Source organism: Theropithecus gelada, chromosome 1, assembly GCF_003255815.1.
Source record: "Theropithecus gelada isolate Dixy chromosome 1, Tgel_1.0, whole genome shotgun sequence".
Classification (NCBI taxonomy): domain Eukaryota; kingdom Metazoa; phylum Chordata; class Mammalia; order Primates; family Cercopithecidae; genus Theropithecus; species Theropithecus gelada.
In genome coordinates, this window is record NC_037668.1 from 27,162,862 (window position 1) to 27,186,940 (window position 24,079).

At 45.7% G+C, this 24,079-nt stretch overlaps 2 protein-coding genes and 1 non-coding gene across 5 annotated transcripts; 2 read left to right on the forward strand and 1 right to left on the reverse strand.

Annotated features, from left to right (window-relative positions):
* The first annotated feature begins 697 nt into the window (after positions 1-697).
* FCGR2A (Fc fragment of IgG receptor IIa) lies at positions 698-14,344 on the forward strand. 3 transcript variants are annotated; one of them, XM_025362292.1, is made up of 7 exons: positions 698-835; positions 1,272-1,292; positions 1,616-1,870; positions 5,665-5,919; positions 6,686-6,808; positions 9,686-9,723; positions 13,737-14,344. In XM_025362292.1, the coding sequence occupies exons 1-7, from the start codon at positions 751-753 to the stop codon at positions 13,908-13,910; spliced, it is 951 nt and encodes a 316-aa protein (XP_025218077.1). In that variant the 5' UTR covers positions 698-750; the 3' UTR covers positions 13,911-14,344. The 3 variants fall into 3 exon arrangements, with proteins under 3 accessions (XP_025218077.1, XP_025218071.1, XP_025218086.1); XM_025362286.1 differs by having other exon boundaries at positions 699-835; positions 1,613-1,870; XM_025362301.1 differs by lacking the exon at positions 6,686-6,808 and having other exon boundaries at positions 699-835; positions 1,613-1,870.
* Positions 14,345-19,878: 5,534 nt separating this feature from the next.
* On the reverse strand, positions 19,879-19,949 carry TRNAG-GCC. Its single transcript has one exon. It is a non-coding gene; the product is annotated as a tRNA-Gly (tRNA).
* On the forward strand, positions 19,949-22,772 carry HSPA6 (heat shock protein family A (Hsp70) member 6). Its single transcript, XM_025362272.1, is given in 2 exon segments — positions 19,949-21,196; positions 21,199-22,772. Coding segments are annotated over 2 exon segments (1,920 nt in total). The 5' UTR covers positions 19,949-20,631; the 3' UTR covers positions 22,554-22,772.
* Positions 22,773-24,079: the final 1,307 nt, after the last annotated feature.

Sequence of the window (24,079 nt, forward strand, 5' to 3'; positions counted from 1 at the left end):
TTTTTTCACACCTAAGTGTTTCTATTGGATGTATTTTTTGAAGTGGAATTTTCAGGTGATAAGGCTTACAAATTTCAAATGTTTAATAGATAGTGCCTAAATCCCCTTCACAAATATTTGCCAATTTATAACCCTATTATTTGTGTTCCATTTTTGAAATATATAAATATGTGTGCAAATCAACTGCTCTGCATGGGCAGTTCCTTACACTTTCTGTAATGGAAAACAGAGAGGAAAAACCACTTACAGTTTCAGGGGGAGAAAAGGTTCCCATTTCAAGAAAAGGAAATTTCAGTGGGAGAAAATATTGTGAAAAACAAGGTAATTTTCTACTTTAAGTTTCTGTCCTATGGGTATAAAAAATAGCTGGACATTATCTTCTTCCCAGGCTCTGGTCTCCTCTTCTCCAGCAGGCTGTATTGCTGGTCATTTTTGGCTCTTGTTGGAAGCAAACTGCTCTTATGCCTTTGGATAAGATTTTGACCAGGAGTTATCTTAAAGAATACTCTAAGGAGGGGTATACCAGCCAGCACAATGGTAACCCCTCCCCGGGGTTTTCACAAGGACAGAAGGTGGTGTGTAATAGACTTATCCGTAAAGCAGACGCAACTCCTAACTGGAGTTGTTCCTGATTGGTTAGCAGAAACAGAATTGAGGACTGATGACAGCTGCACAAGAAGATGAAACCATTTCCTTCCTCTTTTCTAAGCTTATCCCTTAAACCCGACTGGACGTTGGCACAGTGCTGGGATGACTATGGAGACCCAAATGTCTCAGAATGTATGTCCCAGCAACCTGTGGCTGCTTCAACCATTGACAGTTTTGCTGCTGCTGGGTGAGTGAGGGTCATTCTGAAAGAGTGCAATTTCAGACACTCCTACTGCCTGGACTCTAGGCACCAGTGTGGTAAAGAGCAGGCCTGGGCCCTGGAAGCAGGGGACAGATTGAAAGAGGAGACAGGACCCTGATTTCTTAAGTGTTCCAGTGGTTTTTAAGGTCAGAACTTAGAGGTAGTTACGTAGTCCCTGGAAAATCCATTCTGCACCAAACATTCATGTGTACTTTGTAGTCATGAGGAGGAACAGGGAATGAGATAAGGGGGACCTATGAAGTGAATACTCTTATAAAAGATAAACTGGAAAAAAGATCTTGAGATAGGTGCTGGAGAAGGAAGAGCCCAAGCTCACCTCCCCTGCCCCTTTCACATACGCAGCTAAATTTGAAGCCATCTTCTCCTGCTAGACGTTGATCCACTCTCTTCTCTTTTACAGCTTCTGCAGACAGTCAAACTGGTGAGTATGCCCTTTGCTTCTTTGTATTGACAGTATTATATCCTCATAATATGATGCTGTGTTTGCTATGGGGGATATGTCTGTTCCACTGAAAATCAAGCTTGGGTTCAGCATGGGCAGTTCCCCCCTTTTAGTGGGGTCTGGGATTTGCTTCTTAGATCCACTGAAGACCCAAGGGAATGAGGCTGCTGCAAGTACAGATCTTGAACTGCATCTACAATAGGACTCTTTGGTACCTGACCTCCCTTGGGAGCTCCTTTGGCATCCACAGTCCCTTCAGGGTTATTTATTCACACTCCTTTCCACTCTCTGCCTCTCAGCAGCTCCCCCGAAGGCTGTGCTGAAACTCGAGCCCCCGTGGATCAACGTGCTCCGGGAGGACTCTGTGACTCTGACGTGCGGGGGGGCTCACAGCCCTGACAGCGACTCCACTCAGTGGTTCCACAATGGGAATCTCATCCCCACCCACACGCAGCCCAGCTACAGGTTCAAGGCCAACAACAATGATAGCGGGGAGTACAGGTGCCAGACTGGCCGGACCAGCCTCAGCGACCCTGTTCATCTGACTGTGCTTTCTGGTCAGTGGAGGAAGGCCCCGGGGTGGACCTGGGAGACCCAGGACGGTTGAAATCTGCTTTCAGGCAGAGGTTTGCAGGAAAGAGTAGGGGTGGCCTGCTTACTGGGAAGCACTATTGTGAGTTGCTCATTCATTCCCCATTTCACCCACCCCCTTTGCTTAGCATGTGTGGTGGGGGAAGGGGGAATTTCTAATAATTTTCTCAGCATGTGTTAGGTTGTTTTTGCCTCAGTCTTGATTGAGCAAGGGGGTTACAAGGCCACAAACAGCTGAGTGTGAGAGAAGCAGAAGGAAATCCCTACTTCAAAAAACTACCTTCCTCCTGAGGCAGTGTGGTAAAGCAGAGAGGTTGGAGGAAATAGACCTCTGAAGGCTCTAAGGCGGCAGGCTGCCAGCCAGCTGTGAGGACGTGGGAGTGCAGAATTCTGTCTGGAAGATGAGGTCAGAGGTGAGGGGAGGGTGAAGGGTAGATCAAGCAGAGGCTGATAGGCTGTTGCAACTATTTTGACTTTTATTCCTGAGTGAGTTGAGATGGCTTTAATTAAAGGAGTCACATCATCTGATTTTGGTTTATGTAAACATCTGACAGTGTTCAGTTTAATAGAGTCTGTAGAGAAAATGCTTTTAGATAGTATTTTTTTTTTCTCCCAAGTAGCTGGGACTCCAGGTGCACACCACCATGCCAAGCGACTTATTTTTATTTCTTTTTATAGAGACAGGGTCTCACTATGTTGCCCAGGCTGGTCTTCAGCTCCTGGTCTCAAGTGATCTTCCCTCCTCAGCCTGTCAAAGTGTTGGGACTATAGCGTGAGCCCCCACGCCTGGCTTAGATACTGTTTCTACCTGCTTCCAATGTCTGAAAATATAAGCACATTTCTACTGTTGTTTACTTGAGCTGCACTCTTGGTGCATAAACCCTGGAGATGGTCGCGGGTAAACATTCAGTGTTTTAGATTCTCCTGTTCAACACTGAGATGGTGATTTGTTTTTGTGGTCCTTTAAGGCTGCTGCTGTACCAGAGAGATCCTGGCGGTGGAGTTGCTTTCTCTTGATGGTGCTCTACTGAAGGGAAATAAATAAATACTGAGTTGACCTCAAAAGCTACCCAATGACATCATAGCTCCCCTCTGTATTGGCTTCCCAGAGACAGCTGATAGTACTTCTGACTCTTCTTATGAAAATGTAAAAATATAGATAATACAAATTGAGGGCTGGGCGTGGTGGCTCCACCTGTAATCCCAGCACTCTGGGAGGCTGAGGCAGGAGGATCACCTGAGGTCGGGAGTTCGAGACCAGCCTGACCAACATGGAAAAATCCCGTTTCTACTAAAAATACAGGCCGGGCACAGTGGCTCAAGCCTGTAATCCCAGCACTTTGAGAGGCCGAGATGGGCAGATCACGAGGTCAGGAGATTGAGACCATCCTGGCTAACATGGTGAAACCCCGTCTCTACTAAAAAATACAAAAAAGCTAGCCGGGCGAGGCGGCGGGCGCCTGTAGTCCCAGCTACTCAGAAGGCTGAGGCAGGAGAATGGCGTAAACCTGGGAGGTGGAGCTTGTGGTGAGCCGAGATCCGGCCACTGCACTCCAGCCTGGGCGACAGAGCCAGACTCCGTCTCAAAAAAAAAAAAAAATTAGCCAGGCGTGGTGGCGGATACCTGTAATCCCAGCTACTCGGGAGGCTGAGGCAGGAGAATCGCTTGAACCTGGAAGGTGGAGGTTGCAGTGAGCCAAGATCATACCACTGCACTCCAGCCTGGGCAACAAGAGTGAAACTTTGTCTCAAAAAAAAAAAAAAAAAATTGAGATCTGAACAGTTGTTAGAGAGAAACTACCTAGTCCCACCCATCCATTGTACAAAGAAATGAAGCTGATTAGACCCAAGAACTCAGCAGTGAATGGCACAGCCACAATCCCAATCCTGACTTTAGTTTCTGTTTCATGCCATCTCATTAATGGTACTTGGCCTTTCATATACAGAATACTTTTTTTTTGGCCAGGCACAATGGCTCACACCTGTAATCCCAGCACTTTGGGAGGCCGAGGCGGGTGGATCACTTGAAGTCGGGAGTTTGAGACCAGCCTGGCCAACATGGAGAAACCCCATCTCTACTAAAAATACAAAATTAGCCGAGCGTGATGGCACATGGCTGTAATCCAGCTACTCAGGAGGCTGAGGCAGGAGAATCACTTGAACTTGGGAGGTGGAGTTTGCAGTGAGCCAAGATCGCGCCATTCCACTCCAGCCTGGGCAATAACAGCGAAACTCCGTTTCAAAAACAAAAAAGAAAACTGTTAAAATTGAATAAATATAAATAAAACAATAAATATAAATAAATTATATTTATTCCTATGATAGAGCAATTTGATTTTCTTCTTTATTAAGTTTGTCGAAGCTTTGTTAATAGATTTGTCCTCCGAGGTAGCTGAATTTTGGAATCTGATTACTCTGCCATCAATGAAGGGAAGGAATTGTTGGGAGTGAGGATGTTTGTAGGCAAAAAGGAAAAAGTGATTTTAAGTTTAAAATTTTTCTTGAATGCCCCTTTTATTCAGAGTCGCAATTGAATACTGAATTCACTTGTGTGAATTCAAAGTCATACCTTTTCCTTTCTTATGTGGATGGAAGATTTCACGCAGGGTATAGTATGGTCTGAATGTTTCTGTGCCCCTAAAATTCATATGATATGAATTAATCAAATAGCAACCCCCAGAGTGATGGTATTAGGAGGTGAGGTCTTTGAGTAGGTGATTGGGTCATGAGGGCAGAGCCCTTATAAAAGGGGGCCAAGGGAGCTCAAAGGCCTCTTTCGCCACGTGAGGACACAGCAAGAAGCCTCAGTTCTGTGAACCAAGAAATAGGCTCTTACCAAAGAAGCTACAAGCACCTTGGTCTTGGACTTCCCAGCCTCCAGAACAGGGAGAAATAAATTTCTGTTGTTTATAAACCACTCATTTGATATAGCAGCCAGAACAGACTGACAGGGTGGATGAGGCATGATTAAGGCTCTATTTTTTTTTTTTTTTTGGGACAGAGTCTCGTTCTGTCACCCAGGCTGGAGTGCAGTGGCGCCATCTTGGCTCACTGCAAGCTCCACCTCCCGGGCTCATGCCATTCTCTTGCCTCAGCCTCCCAAGTACCTGGGACTACAGGCACCCACCACCATGCTTGGCTAATTTTTTATATTTTCAGTAGAGACGGGGTTTCACCATGTTAGCCAGGATGGTCTCAATCTCCTGACCTCGTGATCCACCTGCCTCGGCCTCCCAAAGTGCTGGGATTACAGGCGTGAGCCACCGCACGTGGCTCTGTTTTTTTTTAAAAAACCAGCAACAGCATGTGGAAAAAAGGGGGAAAAATGCTCTACTTCATTGCTAATACAGCTCGTGGCTGCCCACCCTCACTTCCCAAAGCTTGTACAAAATTTACCATTAAATTAGTAATCCCCAGACCACAAAAACTGATGGCTTCAGGCCCTGTCGAGTAGCCTCTACAGTTACTGAAATGCACTCATTTCTCTACTCAAACATAGTATTTTAAATTCCTCAGAATTGTTTTAAATATCTGTTCTGCATCTTTGAAACTTCTGAAAACTTCTGTGTTTTAGAAGTCCCACAGATATATAATCCCATATATTGCCTATAAGAGAATGCTCACATCTGTCACGAAGCATCTTCATTTCTCTCTGACAGACATCGTTTCAAGTTCTGTGAGTAATGTACCTCTGAAAATGAGCTGAAAAACTCTTGGAATCTAGCCTTACAACTTTTCTTATCATATTTGTGTCTTTCAGAGTGGCTGGTGCTCCAGACCCCTCACCTGGAGTTCCGGGAGGGAGAAACCATCATGCTGAGGTGCCACAGCTGGAAGGACAAGCCTCTGATCAAGGTCACATTCTTCCAGAATGGAATATCCAAGAAATTTTCCCATATGGATCCCAACTTCTCCATCCCACAAGCAAACCACAGTCACAGTGGTGATTACCACTGCACAGGAAACATAGGCTACACACTATACTCATCCAAACCTGTGACCATCACTGTCCAAGGTATGGGGAATCTGCCAAGATGTAGGGAGGGGAGAAGAGGGGATGGACAAGCACTAAGGTCACATGGGCCTACACGGAGGTCTGAGAAAGGCCACAGCAGCAAAATTGGGCACTGGAGCAAAGAGGAGTGGTGTGGAGGCCTGGCTAAGTATTGGCCAATGAGCAGGAGTAGGGGCCAGAACTTGGAGCCCTCACCTCCCAGGTAGTAGGTAGTCAGGCTCTTGTTCCACTTTGAAATGCAGGCCCCAGACTAAAGATGGCAGCGAAGCAGAGCTTCCTCGTTGGTGCAGAGGTTCCCCAAGCTCCTGGGCATTCCTAAGAGCTGAAGTTTGCCTCGTTTCTTCTCATGGCTCATGTTATAGCCATTCACTCCAGAAAGCCTGGCATGTCATAGTCTGTTCAAGGCTGTGCTCCGTAGAGTAATGATGCCTCCAGCTATGCAAGGCTTTGGGCCCACCCTCCCTACTGCCCGCAAGGGCTAAGGGGATTCCTTCCCTCTGCTCCTGCCTGCTCGCCAATATGCCTTTATTAGTTTGGTGGAGAAACCTGGATAGGCAGGAGGCATAAGTCCAGCCACAGAAACCCTGTGCAGGTGAGGCTGGTGGATGTATGAGTTTTGCATTGGTGTGTGACTCAGACACAGAAGGGCTTTGGGTGACAAGCACTAGGACATAGCACTGGAGGAGGTGGGAGGTGGGACAGGGAGAATACAAAAGTTGTCATTCAAATAGTATCCCCATCCTGTCCTAATGTCTGTCTTCCCTAGTGCCCAGCGTGGGCAGCTCTTCACCGATGGGGATCATTGTGGCTGTGGTCACTGGGATTGCTGTAGCGGCCATTGTTGCTGCTGTAGTGGCCTTGATCTACTGCAGGAAAAAGCGGATTTCAGGTTTGTAGCTCCTCCCAGTCCCTTTTGTTATCAGTTTCCACTTGGTCCAGGCCCTAACCCCAGACATGGCCAGAATCCCTCTCTTAGGGCTAGATACGCATTCAGATCTAGGCCCACATTTTATTTATTAGTTCATTTATTAGTTCATCCTCAGCAAGAGCACTAATAGGATCCACCTCACAGGATTGCCATGGGGATGAAAGAGGCTGACGCTCTTACACCAGTGCCTGTCAGGCAGTAACAGCACACAAGCAGGGCTGTTGCCATTCTGGAGGAGGTGGTGTGTGAGGGCAGCGCTTAGCTAGAGAAAGAGGACTCTCCAGGCACCGGGCCAAGGCAGGGACTGAGGCTGGGTGGGGCTCATATGGGTGTCACGGGGGAGTAGAGAGGGTGCTGCAAGCTGCTGAGAAAGAGAAATAATCCCACTAACACCTCACAAAGCACTTTGCAATTGGTTCATAACCAGGACCTCAATTACTGATGATAATACAGAGAAAGAGAGAGAGACTGAGACACAGAGGTGTTTTTAAAAGGCATAGCAAGCTTCAGACAGATGCCATGAGTGGCCTTTCTGACACTCCTGGGCGTCCCCATGGGTGAGCTGAGCTCTGCCTCTGGACCAGCGCTTTTCCAGGCGGGAGCAGCCCCTGAGCAGGGGAGCTGGGGGTGGGAGGACGGAAAGCATCTGCCAGAGGGAAGGCCTGAGCTGGTTCCGTCCAATCCTGGCCCTAGTCCTTGGTCCTGAGGACTCAGGCCCCACCCCCTAATCCTACTAACCTCCTGTGTGCCCCTCCCAGCTCTCCCAGGAAACCCTGAGTGCAGGGAAATGGGAGAGACCCTCCCTGAGAAACCAGGTGAGTACAGGGTTGTCTCAGAGATTCAGTGATGGCTCACCAGTGATGCCCGCTGGACCGGAGCCAGCCAGAAGGGGCTTGTGCGAGTTCAGCTGGGAGCCAGGGAGGGAGCATCGGTGAGGGGATGGCCGGGGCTCAAATCGCTTGGTCAGCTCTGAGTCTAATTTCTGGGCCTAAAGAGGACCTCTCTGGAGATGAGAAGAGAAACACCAGTCCCGGATAGAGAGGGCTGTGTTCAAATTTCTAGGACCAGGAATCTGGTGATATTTCCAGAGCAGGAAATCAGAAATACTTTGGTCTTTCCGTGGAGCTTTGGCGGAGCTGGCAAAGGATAGGGCTAGGGGCTGTAAGACTGAGGCCAATCGGATGCGGGAGGCAGGATTCTAAGGGGAAAGGAGGAGGAGGCCTGGAAACCCCTTGATTTGCTGAGGAATCTGTCTCTATGGAGGGATGGGGTGGAGTGGCCAGGCTCAGCTGTCTGTGGAATGCTAAGAGGAGGTTTGGGCTCGAGTAAATTCCTGGGGACTAGGGGCACTAGTGGGCTCTACTCTGTGGGCAAAGCTTGGTTCCAATGCCCATGCACTCAAGGTTGATTGACTTTTGGCCTGGTTCTGCCCCCATCACACAGTGGAGCCTTGAGCCAGTCAGTCTCCCTGATGGGGTTCAGTCTGCTCACTGAGGAAATGAGTGGGTGACTGGGGTGACCTCTCAGGCCTTCTAGGTCTGACATTCTGAGAGCCAGGGGCCACTCAAACCCTGGCCTAGGTGGGAGTATGTAAAGGAACTTCCAGGAGGATGCCAGGCAACTTCCAGACTGTAGGTAAAGTCAGAGCACAAAGGCAACCAGGGCTTTCTCTGGGGGCTTCCATGACAATAGGAACAGGCAGGAAAAAGAGGCTGTCAAAGACCCCAACTCAGATGGCTGGAGTATGATTCAGAGCAGAGCCAACAGATTTGAGAGCTTGAGCAAAATATCACTCGCCCCGCTGTGCTTGCAGCAAGGTTGCATGTCCGCTGGCCGGGCCCAGTGGGGACAGGGGCCTGTGTTCACACCAGGGCCAAAGCAGATCTGGAAAAAACAAAGTCCGAGCAACTGGATTATCCGTCTTGTTGTGTGGTTCTGTCTCCACTGGCATAAGCACATTTCACAAGGCATTTTTGCAGCCAGGCGTTGGTGCTGCATAAACAGGTTTTTAAAAATCCTTTCCCAAAAGGCAGAGCTGGGTTGCTGGAATTGTTGGGGAATGTATTAGAAGGGGAATTCAGAATGTGGTTTGCTGCAGTAAAGACTCTCTGTGTTGGGGGGGGTGGGTGGGGGTGGGTAAGAGACTAGATACATTGTGTCAGACCCCTCCTAACTTCCTGAGAAATGCTGCTCCGCAGATACTGAGGCTGCTTTTCACACTGGGAAAGTCAGTTTATGACAAAAACATGAGGCAATTAGGTGTGTTTTGGACACTAACCAGAGAAAGTGCTTCCCTCTCTCCCTCCCTCTCCCTTTCTCCCTCCCTGCCTCTCTTTTTCTCTCTCTTGTTACTTTCTCACTCTGTCTTCCTTTTTAATGCCATGGAGTACTTACTATATCCTTCAAAGTTCCAACAAAGATGCACGACATTTGGACAATGTGGAAATGGCCCTCAGCCTTCTCTCCCTGATGTGGTCAGCAAAAACCTGGATTACTTCACTCTGATGCTGAACACCCGTCCTGTACCTCTTCTCCAATATCTCAGATCCCCAAGCTGTCTGGTTTGCTTCTAGGAAAGCTCAGCAATTCCCTGAGAAGAGTGTGGCCCAAGTGACTGCTTCCCTCCACCAGTGTGTCCCGTGGGGAAGGCTGTGGCTGGGTGACCCCAAGGGTGGGAACATGAGGCCATATTTACTTAGCCCTTGGCCTTACAGGACTGTGTCAAGGGGTCAGCAGTCCTTGCCTTGAGTCTGGTTATGATTTTGCAGCCTCAGCATCAGCAAGGCAAGCCCTTTTTAACAGCAGTGCCCTGGCTAATCTTTTCCTTTTTCCCCACAGCCAATTCCACTGATCCTGTGAAGGCTGCCCAATTTGAGGTGAGTAGTCCCAGTCATCTCCTTTTCCTCCTCCCCCATCCCTCCTCCCCTGTTTCCTCTCTTTTTACCTTTGTTAATGCAAAATTAAAATAGAGACTGGGCCTGAAAACTCCTGAGCAAACAAAGCCACCCAGGCCTTAGAAATAGCCTTATCATTGCTTAAACTGCAAACATAAGTGAAACTCAAGTTGGGTTGTAACTAAAAATAGGTAATACTTAACTTGGATCATTTCTGGTAAATGTTTATGTTAGACAGAAATAAGATTTAACTCTAGCCAATCGTAAGCAGCCAACTAACATAATTATGTGACTAAGAACACCTCAGTAAGGTACCTCACCCAAAAGACAATTATGTAACTGCAAACCTATGAAGTTTCTGTATTTTACTTCCACATTCTCCCAGTTAATACTTGTCTCTGACTTTCTGTCATTAAAACACTAGACCTCTTTTGGTTTGTGTCACCCAATTCATGAATTACTTCTTACTCAAATGAACTCTTTAAAATTTTATTGTGCCTTAGATTTTTCTTTAACAGTTTGGCGTCAGAAGTAGGATATAAAGTAGACTCTCCTCCAGATATCCCTAAGAGCAATGGGTAACCAGGCATAGGTACCCATTGAGCCCACTGTGTTCACTGGTTTCTTACTGCATTTGTGAGTCACTAGGTAAGTCCCTCTCAGATATCAGGCTTGCAACTGTGTCCTGAGCGCTCTGAGTTTATTTCAGTAATTTTATTTCTCATTTGATTCAGCGGTTAATCTGGGTGTTTGTCAAGTTCATCTGTTTTCAACAGGAACTACACTAGGTCTAGTATAGTGTGCTAGTTTCCAGACAAGGTCTGCTTTCTGGATTGGGATCTAGAGGTCAAATTGGGTATTTGACAGATTGAACTAGGTGTTTAACAGAAACTGAACTGGGGGTTCAACTGGAGTCCTCAGATAGGTAAATTTCAGAAGGACAAGATATTATGGCTTTGTCAGAATGCACAGAGTCTGGGACTCCTCCATCCGAAACACAGTGATTTTTATGTTCAGGTAATATGGGCCCAGAACCTGTGACTTTCTAGAGAAATAGGTGTGCCTTACCACAGATGACTTAAAATTGCAATGGTCACAGTGAGGATGTTTAAATCTAGAAAAAAATGTTCATTTAAGGGATGTACTGGGAAAAAGTGAGATCCCAAATGTCTCAGAAACAATGATAAACATTTTTGATTGGTATATAAAGGTTTCTAAAAGAATGATTTTAAAAATAGTCTCTCAGTAAATCTCTACAATGTGCTAATAAGAAATTATTCTTTGCTTGCTTTTTCCATCTGAACCTACTCAATGCTAACCTCCTTAAAAAATTAGATCCTCAAATGAACCAGGAGCATCTACAACAACTAAATTTAACTCTTGTTATTGCACACATGAACTATTATAAAAGCAACCACTAAGGCTAAAAAGAATAAAAACTAATTGGAACTAGGCCAGATAAACTAGATGTCTCCTTAGTCAGTCATTTAAAATTTAATCCACAGTCTCATTAAGATTGACTCCTAATAATAGGTGAAAATGCCCCAAAATTCCTTATTGGAGAAAGCTTAATACCCTTTCTCTGGGCCTTCGAGGTGTGTAAATGTTTTTAAAACACAAGCTTCAGCGAAATGACTCATCAAAAAGAAAAAAAAAGGAGGAACTTTTTAGAAACAAACTGGCAAAAGAAAAATCTTAATAGTCCTCTCCAAAAATATCAATAAAAAGTGTCAGCCATCTGAACAGCTAACTTTAACTCCCAGAAGCTGGATCCAACTAATTAGTTTTATATTATTGTACCTGGCACATGGCTAACATTTCAGAACAAAAGCCATGAATTTCTGTTTGCATCTTGCTGTATGTTTATGTATATCTACACGTATGTATGCTATTTGTACATACTATTATTCTACCTCCAGAAGGTATTTGTTAGAAACAGTATTAAAGGAACTCAATTAGCCTAGAGAAAAATAAGCACTTGTATAAATTACATATTTTCTCAGAAAAAAAGAACTTTGCCAAAATGCTTTTCAACTTCATCTTACCTGAGTAATCTCTAATAAATAAGAATATTGGTATTAATGAAAGTGAATATTCCACCTAGTTTTACCCAAATAAGCTCATGTTGTCTCCTCTCCTACAAAATTTGTAAAAAAAATACCTTGAGATGACACGTAGTCGGTTTTGTTTAATGTTATGTTTGCCACTTTAACTATGTTAAATGAAATGACAGGTATTCATTAAATATCTACACCATTTCCAGATAAGACAAACTACTAAAACAAAAATAAAAAAGTGTTCCACTTATCTTTTTCTCTCTACCTGATTGTTTCAGAATTTGGAAACTCTTATTAAGTATTTTCATTTTCAATCTGGGTATTTGCATAGGTTCAATAAGAATCTATTCTCCTTGTAACAGGACATAATTGGGCAAGTCCTTGGCTTAGCTTCTTAGCCTAGAGAGGCTTTTAAAGGTCTAATCTGAGATTTCTCAATTACTAGATAGTTTTTAAAAACTAAAGTTGACTGATACAAAGTCAGTAAAGTGTCTTGGATATCACCAAAGCTCTGGCTAAAATATATTTTAAAATTACTATTTTTATTATACCTATATAAATAATCAGGTCAAATTTAGTGAAACTAGATTTATTTTTGCAAAAAAGTTAACTTTGATTTTTGGTAAAAATGGAAAATAAAAATATTTTTCTCCAGAATAAAAAAGATTATATTTTAGTAGAAAACTATGGTGCATCCATTGTCAAATTCTAGGCCTGTTCATTTTCTTTGAAGTTTTACTATCTCCCTATAAACTGGATTGACTCCTGATACTTTGTTTTTTAGTTCCATTAAAAACTAAAACTGCCTTTTCCCAAAGCTCTACAAACTGAAACTGGTGACTTTAAGCTTCAGAAAATTCACTACAACAGAGCATGTATGCCTTATTAATACCAATCTTAATGCCTGCTGCTATGTGAGTCACTCAGAGAGTTTACCAGAATATTTAATGAAATAACCAGAGACATTCAAATTGCAAACCAGTAAAGCACATCACATTGCAACTGCCATCTTCAGTCTACCATTTAAACTTGCCTCAAATTCACATCTAGAAATTGTTTCACCTAGCTGCCCTCTAAACTCAAAAACTAAGATCATAATTTGCTCCAAATATTAACTCTGTTTTTTAAATAGAATAATACCCTAAATTCCTTTCAAGCAATACAATCTAAAATGAGTAAGTTAGCCTCAATAGCACCCCAAAATAGAAGTTCTTGATATCTTAATGCTTAACAAGGAAGAGCTTGTGTTCCTACTGATGTCAAAAGAAATGCTTGAAGATCTCAGTTGGCTTTATGGTGATTCTAGAACTGGGCAACACTTGCCTCCTTAAATTAGAATAAGGTTTCCAATGAGTTACAGCAGAGGAGATGGACTTAATAGACAGAGAATGGTCTGAAGAAAGAAACAAAGAATTTAAAGTGGATTGGCTATTTTAAAGCTGGTTAAAGTTGCAAAAGACAGAATAGGGAAACAATAATAAATAACTGGTTGGTTAACATCAGGTTACTTTTTTGTAAGGATGCCAATTGAAACTGGCCTGTTTGCGAAATTAGGTTTTTAGGTTATTACGTTATTATCTCTCTCTCCTGATTTTTCCAAAGGCCAGATAACAATGTAGTTTCTGTTTGGCGACTTGAAACTTTATCATGGGTGATTCCATTTTGATTTTTAGTCTGTTCTGTTTGGGCCTAGTGCAGGAGCTTAGTGCAAAACAATAGCCTCCTAAAATTTAAAAGACTTTAAAGAACAAATGTGAGTTTTTCATCAGATAATATTTATTTGTATTCATTAATTTATTTGATTGGTTAAGTCTTGGCTCCCGAGAATCTTTGCTCAGAGGAATTTTTCAATCCTTGGCTATTATTCTCCTTATAGTTATTGTATTGACCTCCCCGGTGTATTGAATTATCCTACGGGTTTTAAATGCTTTCCTGCAGCCACTCGGACGTCAAACGATTGCCCTCAGAAAGAGACAACTTGAAGAAACCAACCATGACTATGAAACAGCCGACGGCGGCTACATGACTCTGAACCCCAGGGCACCTACTGATGATGATAAAAACGTCTACCTGACTCTTCCTCCCAAGGACTATGTCAACATTAATAACTAAGAGTAAAGTTATGCCATGTGGTCACACTCTCAGCTTGCTGAGTGGATGACAAAAAGAGGGGAATTGTTAAAGGAAAATTTAAATGGAGACTGGAAAAATTCCTGAGCAAACAAAACCACCTGGCCCTTAGAAATAGCTTTAACTTTGCTTAAACTAGAAACATAAGCAGAACTTCACTGGGGTCACACTACAAGCATAAGCAAAACTTAACTTGGATCATTTCTGGTAAATGCTTATGTTAGAAATAAGACAACCCCAGCCAATCATAAGCAGCCTACTAACATATAACTATCTGTCTAGGGACTTTCTAACAAGATACCCACCCCCAAAAACAATTATGTAATTGAAAACCAATCAAATGTCTTTATTTTGCTTCCACATTTCCCCAATAAATACTTGCCTGTGACATTTTGCCACTGGAACACTAAACTTCATGAATTGCTTCTTACTCAAATAACTTTTTAAAAGTACATTGTGCCTCAGATTTTTCCTTTAACATCTTTTTTTTTTTCTTTCTTTCTTTTTGGAGACAGAGTCTCAATCTGTTACCCAGGCTGGAGTGCAGTGGTGCTATCTTGGCTCACTGCAAACCCGCCTCCCAGGTTTAAGCGATTCTCATGCCTCAGCCTCCCAGTAGCTGGGATTACAGGCATGTGCCATCACGCCCAGCTAATTTTTGTATTTTGTATTTTTATTTTTTTTAGTAGAGACGGGGTTTTGCCATGTTGGCCAGGCTGGTCTCGAACTTCTGGCCTCAAGTGATCTGCCCGCCTCGGCCTCCCAAAGTGCTGGGATGGCCAGCTTCAGCCACCATGCCTGGCCTCTTTAACATCGTCTTTCCTATGCCCTTTCTGTGGATCCCTACTGCTGGTTTCTGCCTTCTTCATGCTGAGAGTAAAACCACCTATTCACTGCTTTTGCAGTCGGAAGCTCCAGAAAAACAAACAGCCCAATTACCAGCACCACATTAGGTCTCTATTGTTTTGCCTTGGGATTTGAGAAGAGAATTAGAGAGGCAAGGATCTGGTATTTCCTGGACTAAATTCCCCTTGAGGAAGATGAAGGGATGCTGCAGTTCCAAAAGAGAAGGACTCTTCCAGAGTCACTACCTGAGTCCTGAAGCTCCCTGTCCTGAAAGCCACAGACAATATGGTCCCAAATGACTGACTGCACCTTCTGTGCCTCAGCCCTTCTTGACATCAAGAATCTTCTGTTCCCCATCCACACAGCCAATACAATTAATCCAACCACTGTTATTAACAGATGTAGCAACATGAGAAATGCTTATGTTACAGGTTACATGAGAACAATCATGTAAGTCTATATGATTTCAGAAATGTTAAAATAGACTAACCTCTAACAACAAATTAAAAGTGATTGTTTCAAGGTGATGCAATTATTGATGACCTATTTTATTTTTCTATAATGATCATATATTACTTTTGTAATAAAACATTATAACCAAAACATTCTGTTTACCTTTTCAGGGCTCTATTGATTGGGGTGTAGACTGAACTATCTGGGGTCTGTTTCTTTTTGGTGATGAAAATCTTGAGAAGGTAGTAATGGATAAGATGTGGAGGAGAGGAGAGATGGGGATTTGGAGTGTAGGGTGAGTGCCCCTCTTCTTAAAACGGAATACTCTTCTAATGAACTTGTATTCTTGTTTCCATGTCTTCTTCCCTTCCCTTCTATGGCAAATAAAACACTTTGTTTTGGAACACAAGTTCTCAGAAAGGCAAACTTCAGATGAGTGGTCAGTGGAGATTGCTGACTTCCTGTACTGCTATTTTCCCAATGTAGTTACCAGAAAGATGTGACCTTCTCAGAGAAGCCATTCTAGGCAGATTAGAAACATGACCAACAGTCTCCTTGATGGTTTGGTGGGTGCCCTTAAAGAGCCTTCCATTTACCTGGGGCACAGCATCACTGTGCAAAATTTTTTTTGCATTTGAAAAGTAGCAGCTGCTTGTGTTGGATAGTTTATATCGATTTCTAAGGAGACTATGGAGCTTCCACCTACCCTTTAGCTTCCAGACTCTATGTATTAGTCCGTTCTCAGGCTGCTGTGAAGAAATAACCTGAGACTGGGTAATTTATAAAGAAAAGAGGGTTAATTGACTCACAGTTCCTCATCCCTGGGGAGGCCTCAGGAAACTTACAATCACGGCAGAAGGCAAAGGAGAAGCAGGCACCTTCTTTACATGGTAGCAGGACGGAGTGAGTGCAAGCAGGGAAGGTGCCAGACGCTTATAAAACCATAAGCTCTCATGCGACTCACTCACTATTATGAGAACAGCATGGGGGAAACTGCCCCCATGATCCAGTTACCTCCATCTGGTCCCACCTTCGACACATGGGGATTATGGGGATGACAAGACGAGATTTTGGGTGGAGACACAGCCAAACCATATCACCCTAGACAGAGGCTCCTCAAATATACAAAACCTTATTAAATCTTGCTTTTACATTAAAATGCACCCAGCGATTTGACTGCTTCTCAGTATTCTACTCCTACCACCTGATCCAAGCCACCATTATTTCTCACTTGGATTACTACAATAGCCTCCTGACGGGCCTCCCTGCACTCACCCTTGCCATCCTATAATCTATTCTCACCACAACAGCTGTTGTGATCTTTTAAAAATGTGTGTCATATTTGTCACTTCTTTTCTCAAAATCATATACTATCTTCCCCTTGCGCTTGGAGTAAAGGCTAGAGCCTTTGCAATGCTCTACAAGATGCTACAGGATCCTGCTCTTCATTCTCTCTGACCTCATCTCCTACTGCTTTTCCTTGCTTGCCTTTGGTCACTCTTGCTCTTCCTTGAACATGCCAGTTATACTTCTGCCCAGAGCCTATGTTATTTCCTGTTCCTGGAATGTTCTTATAGACCCACATTATGCCTCATTATGTCCTTTAGGTCTTTACTCACATGTCACCTTATCAGTGAGGTCTCCTTGATCATTCAGTATAACCCATCTGCCCTCCCATACTCTTAATGTCCCTTTCCTTCTTCATTTTTCTCCATTGTACTTATTACTACTGATGTGCTATTAATATATGTTTACTGTTTGTTTTGTGTCTGACTTCCCCACTCCTCTCATTAGAATGTGAGCTCCAGGAGAAGCCTTTGTCTGTTTTGTTCACTGTCACATACTCAGAGCCCAGGTCAGTATCTGGTGCATGGTAAAGCACTTAATAAATATGTGTGCAATGAGTAAATTCTTTGACATTTGAAATCAGGGACTTTTAAAATGGAGGAAGCTGTGGCCCAGACAGGTGAAATGACTTGTTCAAGGGCAAACAGGTAGTGGATGTCACTGACCTTTATATATATACAGTTTGGATTACACTATAAATTTTGTTCTATAGTGAAATGGTTTGGCTGTGTCCCTACCCAAATATCATCTTGAATTCCCACAACACATGGGAGGGACCCACTGGAAGGTAACTGAATCATGGGGCAGATCTTTCCCATGCTTTTCTTGTGATAGTAAGTCTCATGAGATCTGATGGTTTTAAAAAGGGGAGTTTCCCCACACAAGCTCTCTCTTGTCTGCCACCATGTGAGACGTGACTTTCATCTTTTGCCATGATTGTGAGGCCTCCCCAGCCACGTGGAAGTATAAGTCCGTTAAACCTTTCTTTTGTAAATTGCCCAGTCTCAGGCATGTCTTTATTAGCAGTGTGAGAATGGGCTAATACATACAACTTGCTTTTTTTTGTACTCAATATTGAGTCGTGAGCATTGCACCACTTTACAATGTCTATTTAAGTCATTACTTTAAGGTCAGTTCTATTTTTAAAGCTACTCAAACTAAGCTACTAAACATAAGTGGATATATTTAAGTGTATGTATAAAATTTGTACTAGGCCAACTGTGGTGGCTCATGCCTGTAATCCCAGAGCCGTGGAAGGTGGAGGCGGGATTGATTGAGGCTAGGAGTTCAAGGCTGCAGTGAGCTGGGATTGCATCACTGTACTCCAGCCTGGGGAACAGAGCAGGAACCAGAAAAAAAAAAAAAAAAAAACTAAAACAAAAAAACCCCAACAACCCTGCAGTGACTCTTTTACAAAAAACAAGCAAACAAAACCAAAACTGTACTGCATGCATAAGCTCCCCTGTGCTATGTTTGAACCACTCTGAAGAGATCAATTAAAAAGAAGTGAGTGACATTGGAAGCATGCCTGTGTGATGCTGTGGTAACATTCATAGGCTGCGTTAGGGCCATACCTGTAACTCTTGGAGGTGAGTGGGTAAGTGGGGTTTTGAGGTGGCTAGGGGCTGGAAGAGAAGGTTGGAAGAGTCCACACAAGAGAATCCCTTAACAAGCCAGCACACAGACCCCCTGGCTGGGCCAGCTTTTCCCTGCTGAGGTGAAGACACGTCTCTTGCAGGCCGTCAGCAAATGTCTTGACTCTGGCATCCAGCTGTGACCAGCTTAGACACTGAGAGTGAGTGAATTTAAAGCCGACAGCTTATTTCCCTCCTGGAGTTATGAAATAGGTTACTTCTTTTCGACGACAGTTTGATTTTCCACTGTGGAAGTCATATATTGCCCATTTCTTTAAACATTCCTTTTTTTTTTTTCCTGGACTGATCACCTTACCAGTACAGCTGATCTCTCAAGCAGCAAATTCTACCAGCTGTCACTGGTGCTCTCGGAGAGAGGACTGACCAAAAAACTCAGCCCAGGAACAGTACTGACCTCTACTTCTGGACTCCTGCCTCCCTCTTAAAAGGTCTCTCAAACTTCCTAGTGGGTTCTAACCTGTCAAAGGAGAAAATAGCCACCTATGGAGGAAGGGCTTTTAGTTTCTCTTTTTACAAATGGAAGTTTCCTTTGAATCAGGCAAGTAACATTAAATAAAAGCCAACTTTTTTTTTTTTTTTTTTGAGACGGAGTCTTGCTCTGTCACCCAGGCTGGAGTGCTGTGGCCGGGTCTCAGCTCACTGCAAGCTCCGCCTCCCGGGTTCCCGCCATTCTCCTGCCTCAGCCTCCCGAGTAGCTGGGACTACAGGCGCCCGCCACCTCGCCCGGCTAGTTTTTTGTATGTGTTTAGTAGAGACAGGGTTTCACCGTGTTAGCCAGGATGGTCTCGATCTCCTGACCTCGTGATCTGCCCGTCTCGGCCTCCCAAAGTGCTGGGATTACAGGCTTGAGCCACCGCGCCCGGCCAAAAGCCAACTTTTAAGTTTCTCTAATACACTGCTAAATTGTAACACCAGAATATAACACATACTCTCCAGCTGCCAGCCATTACAGTTGCCACCCTTGTTACTATAGTGGTATGTCTGCCTGTCATGCATGAGAGAGGGGTTCGATTCCCGGATGGGGAGGTCACGGAAAATTGTGTGAGGATTTTGTCAACCTTCAGAAGTCTCAGAAATGTCTCCTTGTTTGGCTTTCAGTAGAAATCCGAACACCAGAAGATCTGAATGGAATGTTCTGGATTTTAAAAAGTGGGAAATGGCCTCAAATCACAAAGTCACAGCCTGATAGAAACCAGTGTGACTTTACTGCCCAGTGAACCCATCTCATCCTCCAGCATGTAGGGCATAGGTCGGACTGGAGCCTGTAGTAGTTTACTCTCCACCTGAGTCCTGGTCTCTGACTCAGAACCCACTTAGGCCACAGAGAAAAACGCACACTGGGCCTCTCCACTGGGCCTCTGGAGAGGAGGCTCCTCGGTGTTACAAACGCAGGGGAGAACATGAGGGACATCCCGACCATACACTGCGTCCTCCTTTCCCGGGTGTTGCATTCTCTCTTGGGCTGAGCGGCGAGGTCTCTCCCGAGTCCTAGGGCCACAGCGCGATGTCACCTCTCCTTTGAGGAAAGTGGTAAAGGAGAGAGAACAAAATTGGAGGAGCCTAAAGCCTTCGGCGACATGGTTTAATTTATTCAAGAGTCATTAATCTTAGATGAGAAAAATAACTGAATGAATAGAGAAAACAGAGCGTGCATTGGCCGGGAATCGAACCCGGGCCTCCCGCGTGGCAGGCGAGAATTCTACCACTGAACCACCAATGCCACTACCGTCCCAAAGGGTTGCAGGATCACTTCTTAAAGCTTAGTGTCATCCCTTAACGCGCTCTCTGGCCATTCACGAAGGAATCAGGCACCGTCTTAAATCGCGGTTTGGAAAATATTTTGTTCAAGATAAAACTGTTTTAAGATATACACATATATATCTTATATATCTGTATTCGCATGGTAACATATTTTTGGGCTTCCTGAGCTGCTGGACTCGCAGCGGCCCTCCAAGGCAGCGGGCAGGCCCCTGTGCGCCTCGCGGATCCGACCTCCCACAGCCCCGGGGAGGCCTTGCCCCTAAAGTTGCTGCCTTTGCAGCCTCTGCCACAACGGCGCAACCTCAGAGCCAGCCGGGAGGAGCTAGAACCTTCCCCGCGTTTCTTCAGCAGCCCTGAGTCAGAGGCGGGCTGGCCTGGCGTAGCCGCCCCGCCCCCCCATCTCATGACCGGATCCGCCAAAGCCTTCTCCCGCGGTCAGCGCCGCGCGGGCCGCCGAGCTGCCCGGCTGAGTCAGCCCGGGAGGCGCAAAAGGATAAAAATCCCGTGGAAGCGGAGCTGAGCTGAGCCGAGCCGGGCTGGCTGGAGAGAAACCGCAGGGAGAGCCTCACTGCTGAGCGCCCGTTGACGGCGGAGCGGCAGCAGCGTCCGTGGCCTCGCGCATCAGACGAGAAGCTTCAGCCATGCAGGCCCCACGGGAGCTCGCGGTGGGCATCGACCTGGGCACCACCTACTCGTGCGTGGGCGTGTTTCAGCAGGGTCGCGTGGAGATTCTGGCCAACGACCAGGGCAACCGCACCACGCCCAGCTACGTGGCCTTCACCGACACCCAGCGGCTGGTCGGGGACGCGGCCAAGAGCCAGGTGGCCCTGAACCCGGACAACACCGTGTTCGACGCCAAGCGGCTGATCGGTCGCAAGTTCGCGGACACCACGGTGCAGTCGGACATGAAGCACTGGCCCTTCCAGGTGGTGAGCCAGGGCGGCAAGCCCAAGGTGCGCGTGTCCTACCGCGGGGAGGAGAAGACGTTCTACCCCGAGGAGATCTCGTCCATGGTGCTGAGCAAGATGAAGGAGACAGCCGAGGCCTATCTGGGCCAGCCCGTGAAGCACGCGGTGATCACCGTGCCCGCCTACTTCAATGACACGCAGCGCCAGGCCACCAAGGACGCAGGGGCCATCGCGGGGCTCAACGTGCTGCGGATCATCAATGAGCCCAGGGCGGCCGCCATCGCCTATGGGCTGGACCGGTGGGGCGCAATGTGCTCATTTTTGACCTGGGTGGGGGCACCTTCGACGTGTCGGTTCTCTCCATTGACGCCGGTGCCTTTGAGGTGAAAGCCAGTGCTGGAGATACCCACCTGGGTGGAGAAGACTTCGACAACTGGCTGATGAACTATTTCATGGAAGAATTCCCGCGGAAGCATGGGAAGGACCTAAGTGGGAACAAGCGGGCCCTGCGCAGGCTGCGCACAGCCTGTGAGCCAGCCAAGCGCACCCTGTCCTCCAGCACCCAGGCCACCCTGGAGATAGACTCCCTGTTCGAGGGCGTGGACTTCTACACGTCCATCACTCGTGTGCGCTTTGAGGAACTGTGCTCAGACCTCTTCCGCAGTACCCTGGAACCGGTGGAGAAGGGCCTGCGGGATGCCAACCTGGACAAGGCCCAGATTCATGACGTCGTCCTGGTGGGGGGCTCCACTCACATCCCCAAGGTGCAGAAGTTGCTGCAGGACTTCTTCAGCGGCAAAGAGCTCGACAAGAGCATCAACCCTGATGAGGCTGTGGCTTATGGGGCTGCTGTGCAGGCGGCCGTGTTGATGGGGGACAAGTGTGAGAAAGTACAGGATCTCCTGCTGCTGGATGTGGCTCCCCTGTCTCTGGGACTGGAGACAGCAGGTGGGGTGATGACCACGCTGATCCAGAGGAATGCCACTATCCCCACCATGCAGACCCAGACTTTCACCACCTACTCAGACAACCAGCCTGGGGTCTTCATCCAGGTGTATGAGGGTGAGAGGGCCATGACCAAGGACAACAACCTGCTGGGGCGTTTTGAACTCAGTGGCATCCCTCCTGCCCCACGTGGAGTCCCTCAGATAGAGGTGACCTTTGACATTGATGCTAATGGCATCCTGAGCGTGACAGCTACTGACAGGAGCACAGGTAAGGATGACAAGATCACCATCACCAATGACAAGGGCCGGCTGAGCAAGGAGGAGGTGGAGAGGATGGTTCATGAAGCCGAGCAGTACAAGGCTGAGGATGAGGCCCAGAGGGACAGAGTGTCTGCCAAAAACTCGCTGGAGGCCCATGTCTTCCTTGTGAAAGGTTTTTTGCAAGAGGAAAGCCTTAGGGACAAGATTCCCGAAGAGGACAGGCGCAATGTGCAAGACAAGTGTCAGAAAGTCCTTGCCTGGCTGGAGCACAACCAGCTGGCAGAGAAGGAGGAGTATGAGCATCAGAAGAGGGAGCTGGAGCAAATTTGTCACCCCATCTTCTCCAGGCTCTATGGAGGGCCTGGTGTCCCTGGGGGCAGCAGTTGTGGCGCTCAAGCCCGTCAGGGGGACCCCAGCACTGGCTCCATCATTGAGGAGGTTGATTGAATGGTCCTTTGTGGTAAGTCAGCTGTGAATGTCAGGGCTGTGGTATGGGCCTTCTAGACTGTCTTCTATGATCCTACCCTTCAGAGATGAAGGGCTGGGGGGGTCTTCTCCCCAAAGCTAGAACTTTCTTCCCAGAATGTTTCATAACTGAAGTCTTTTGACTTTCTGTGGGGAGGGAAGTTCGTCCTCTTCTGCTTCAAATAAAAAGTCATTAATTTAATAATGCTCGTGTGGCACTGAAAGGACACAAAGATAGATGTGTACCCGCCCCCCCACTACACCTTTTGTTCTGCTCTCTAATCTTTGCACATACCAGAGATTTCGTAAGTTCTGTGAGTCCTCTCTTTCTGCACGTACCAGAGATTTTGTTTTGCACATACCAGAGATTTCGTAAGTTCTATGAGTACCTGTTTTTCTGCACGTACCAGAGATTTTGTAAAGGTCACAAGACGTGTTTAAGTAAGATAAACTCTTGCTGCCATAAACCTGCTCTCCCGCCTCAAAGGTTGAACCGAAATATCAGAAATGGCGGGAACCAATCATAGTTAGCCAAATCGCCTTGTTCAAACACTAGCCAATCATATATCTGATTTGTGTAATAACTCTATGCCCACTTTTCTTAGACTATATAACACTGCTCGGAGCTCAGTGGGGGAGCTCTCCTGCCCGTCTCGTTTCGTGAGCGAGGGAGAGTTCCAGGTTCGAACCTGTAATAAAGATCCTTGCTGCTTAGCTTTGACTCTGGACTCTGGTGGTCTTCTTCGGGGAATAAACGGTCTGGGCATAAGAGCACTTTTCATTCCAACCAATCAAAGTACAAAAGTACACAAAGGCTTTCAGAAGCAGAAAATGTTGGGGTGGGTGCTGAAGGAGGAATGTGAAGAATATTCCTGAGACCATGTGCATGATTTCTATAGTGGAGGGCATGATTTGGAAAAGAGTTTGAGGTCAACACATTGGAACAGTACTGAAGAGTTAGGGCTGATAAAGAGGAGAGGATTGAGACTTACAATGCAGGAAGAGAGGGAGAGATGTGGAATTGGAAAAGCAGAGAATGAGGAGAAACTTAAGTACTGGCAAGGTTTCCATATGTGATCCTATGATACAAATTCTGTATTTTTGTCATAGGAGCCTGGTTTAGTTTGTCAGTCTAGGTGTTTTAGTAACACTAACAAATAGTTTACATGCTTATTAGCTGTTTCTAATCATGTCACTTTATCCATTGTTCTTTTAGAGAAAAGACCTTGAGTCCTGGACTCTGGAGGATGGTATATGTCAGAGGAAGTAGGTCTGGTGGTATGATTAAAGTTACTATTGACTTCATGTCAGAGAAATATTATGATCCCATCTGGTTTCTGCCCATGGCATAATGAGGATGTTGGAACAAGACTACAGATTTTCAACCCCGCCACTTTATATACTGTGCAAATTAAACTCTCCAAGTTTGAGTTTCCCCTTCCCTACAGTTGGGGTGATGATGATAACAGTACCAACCTCCAGATTGTTGTGAGGGTTCAATTAATTAA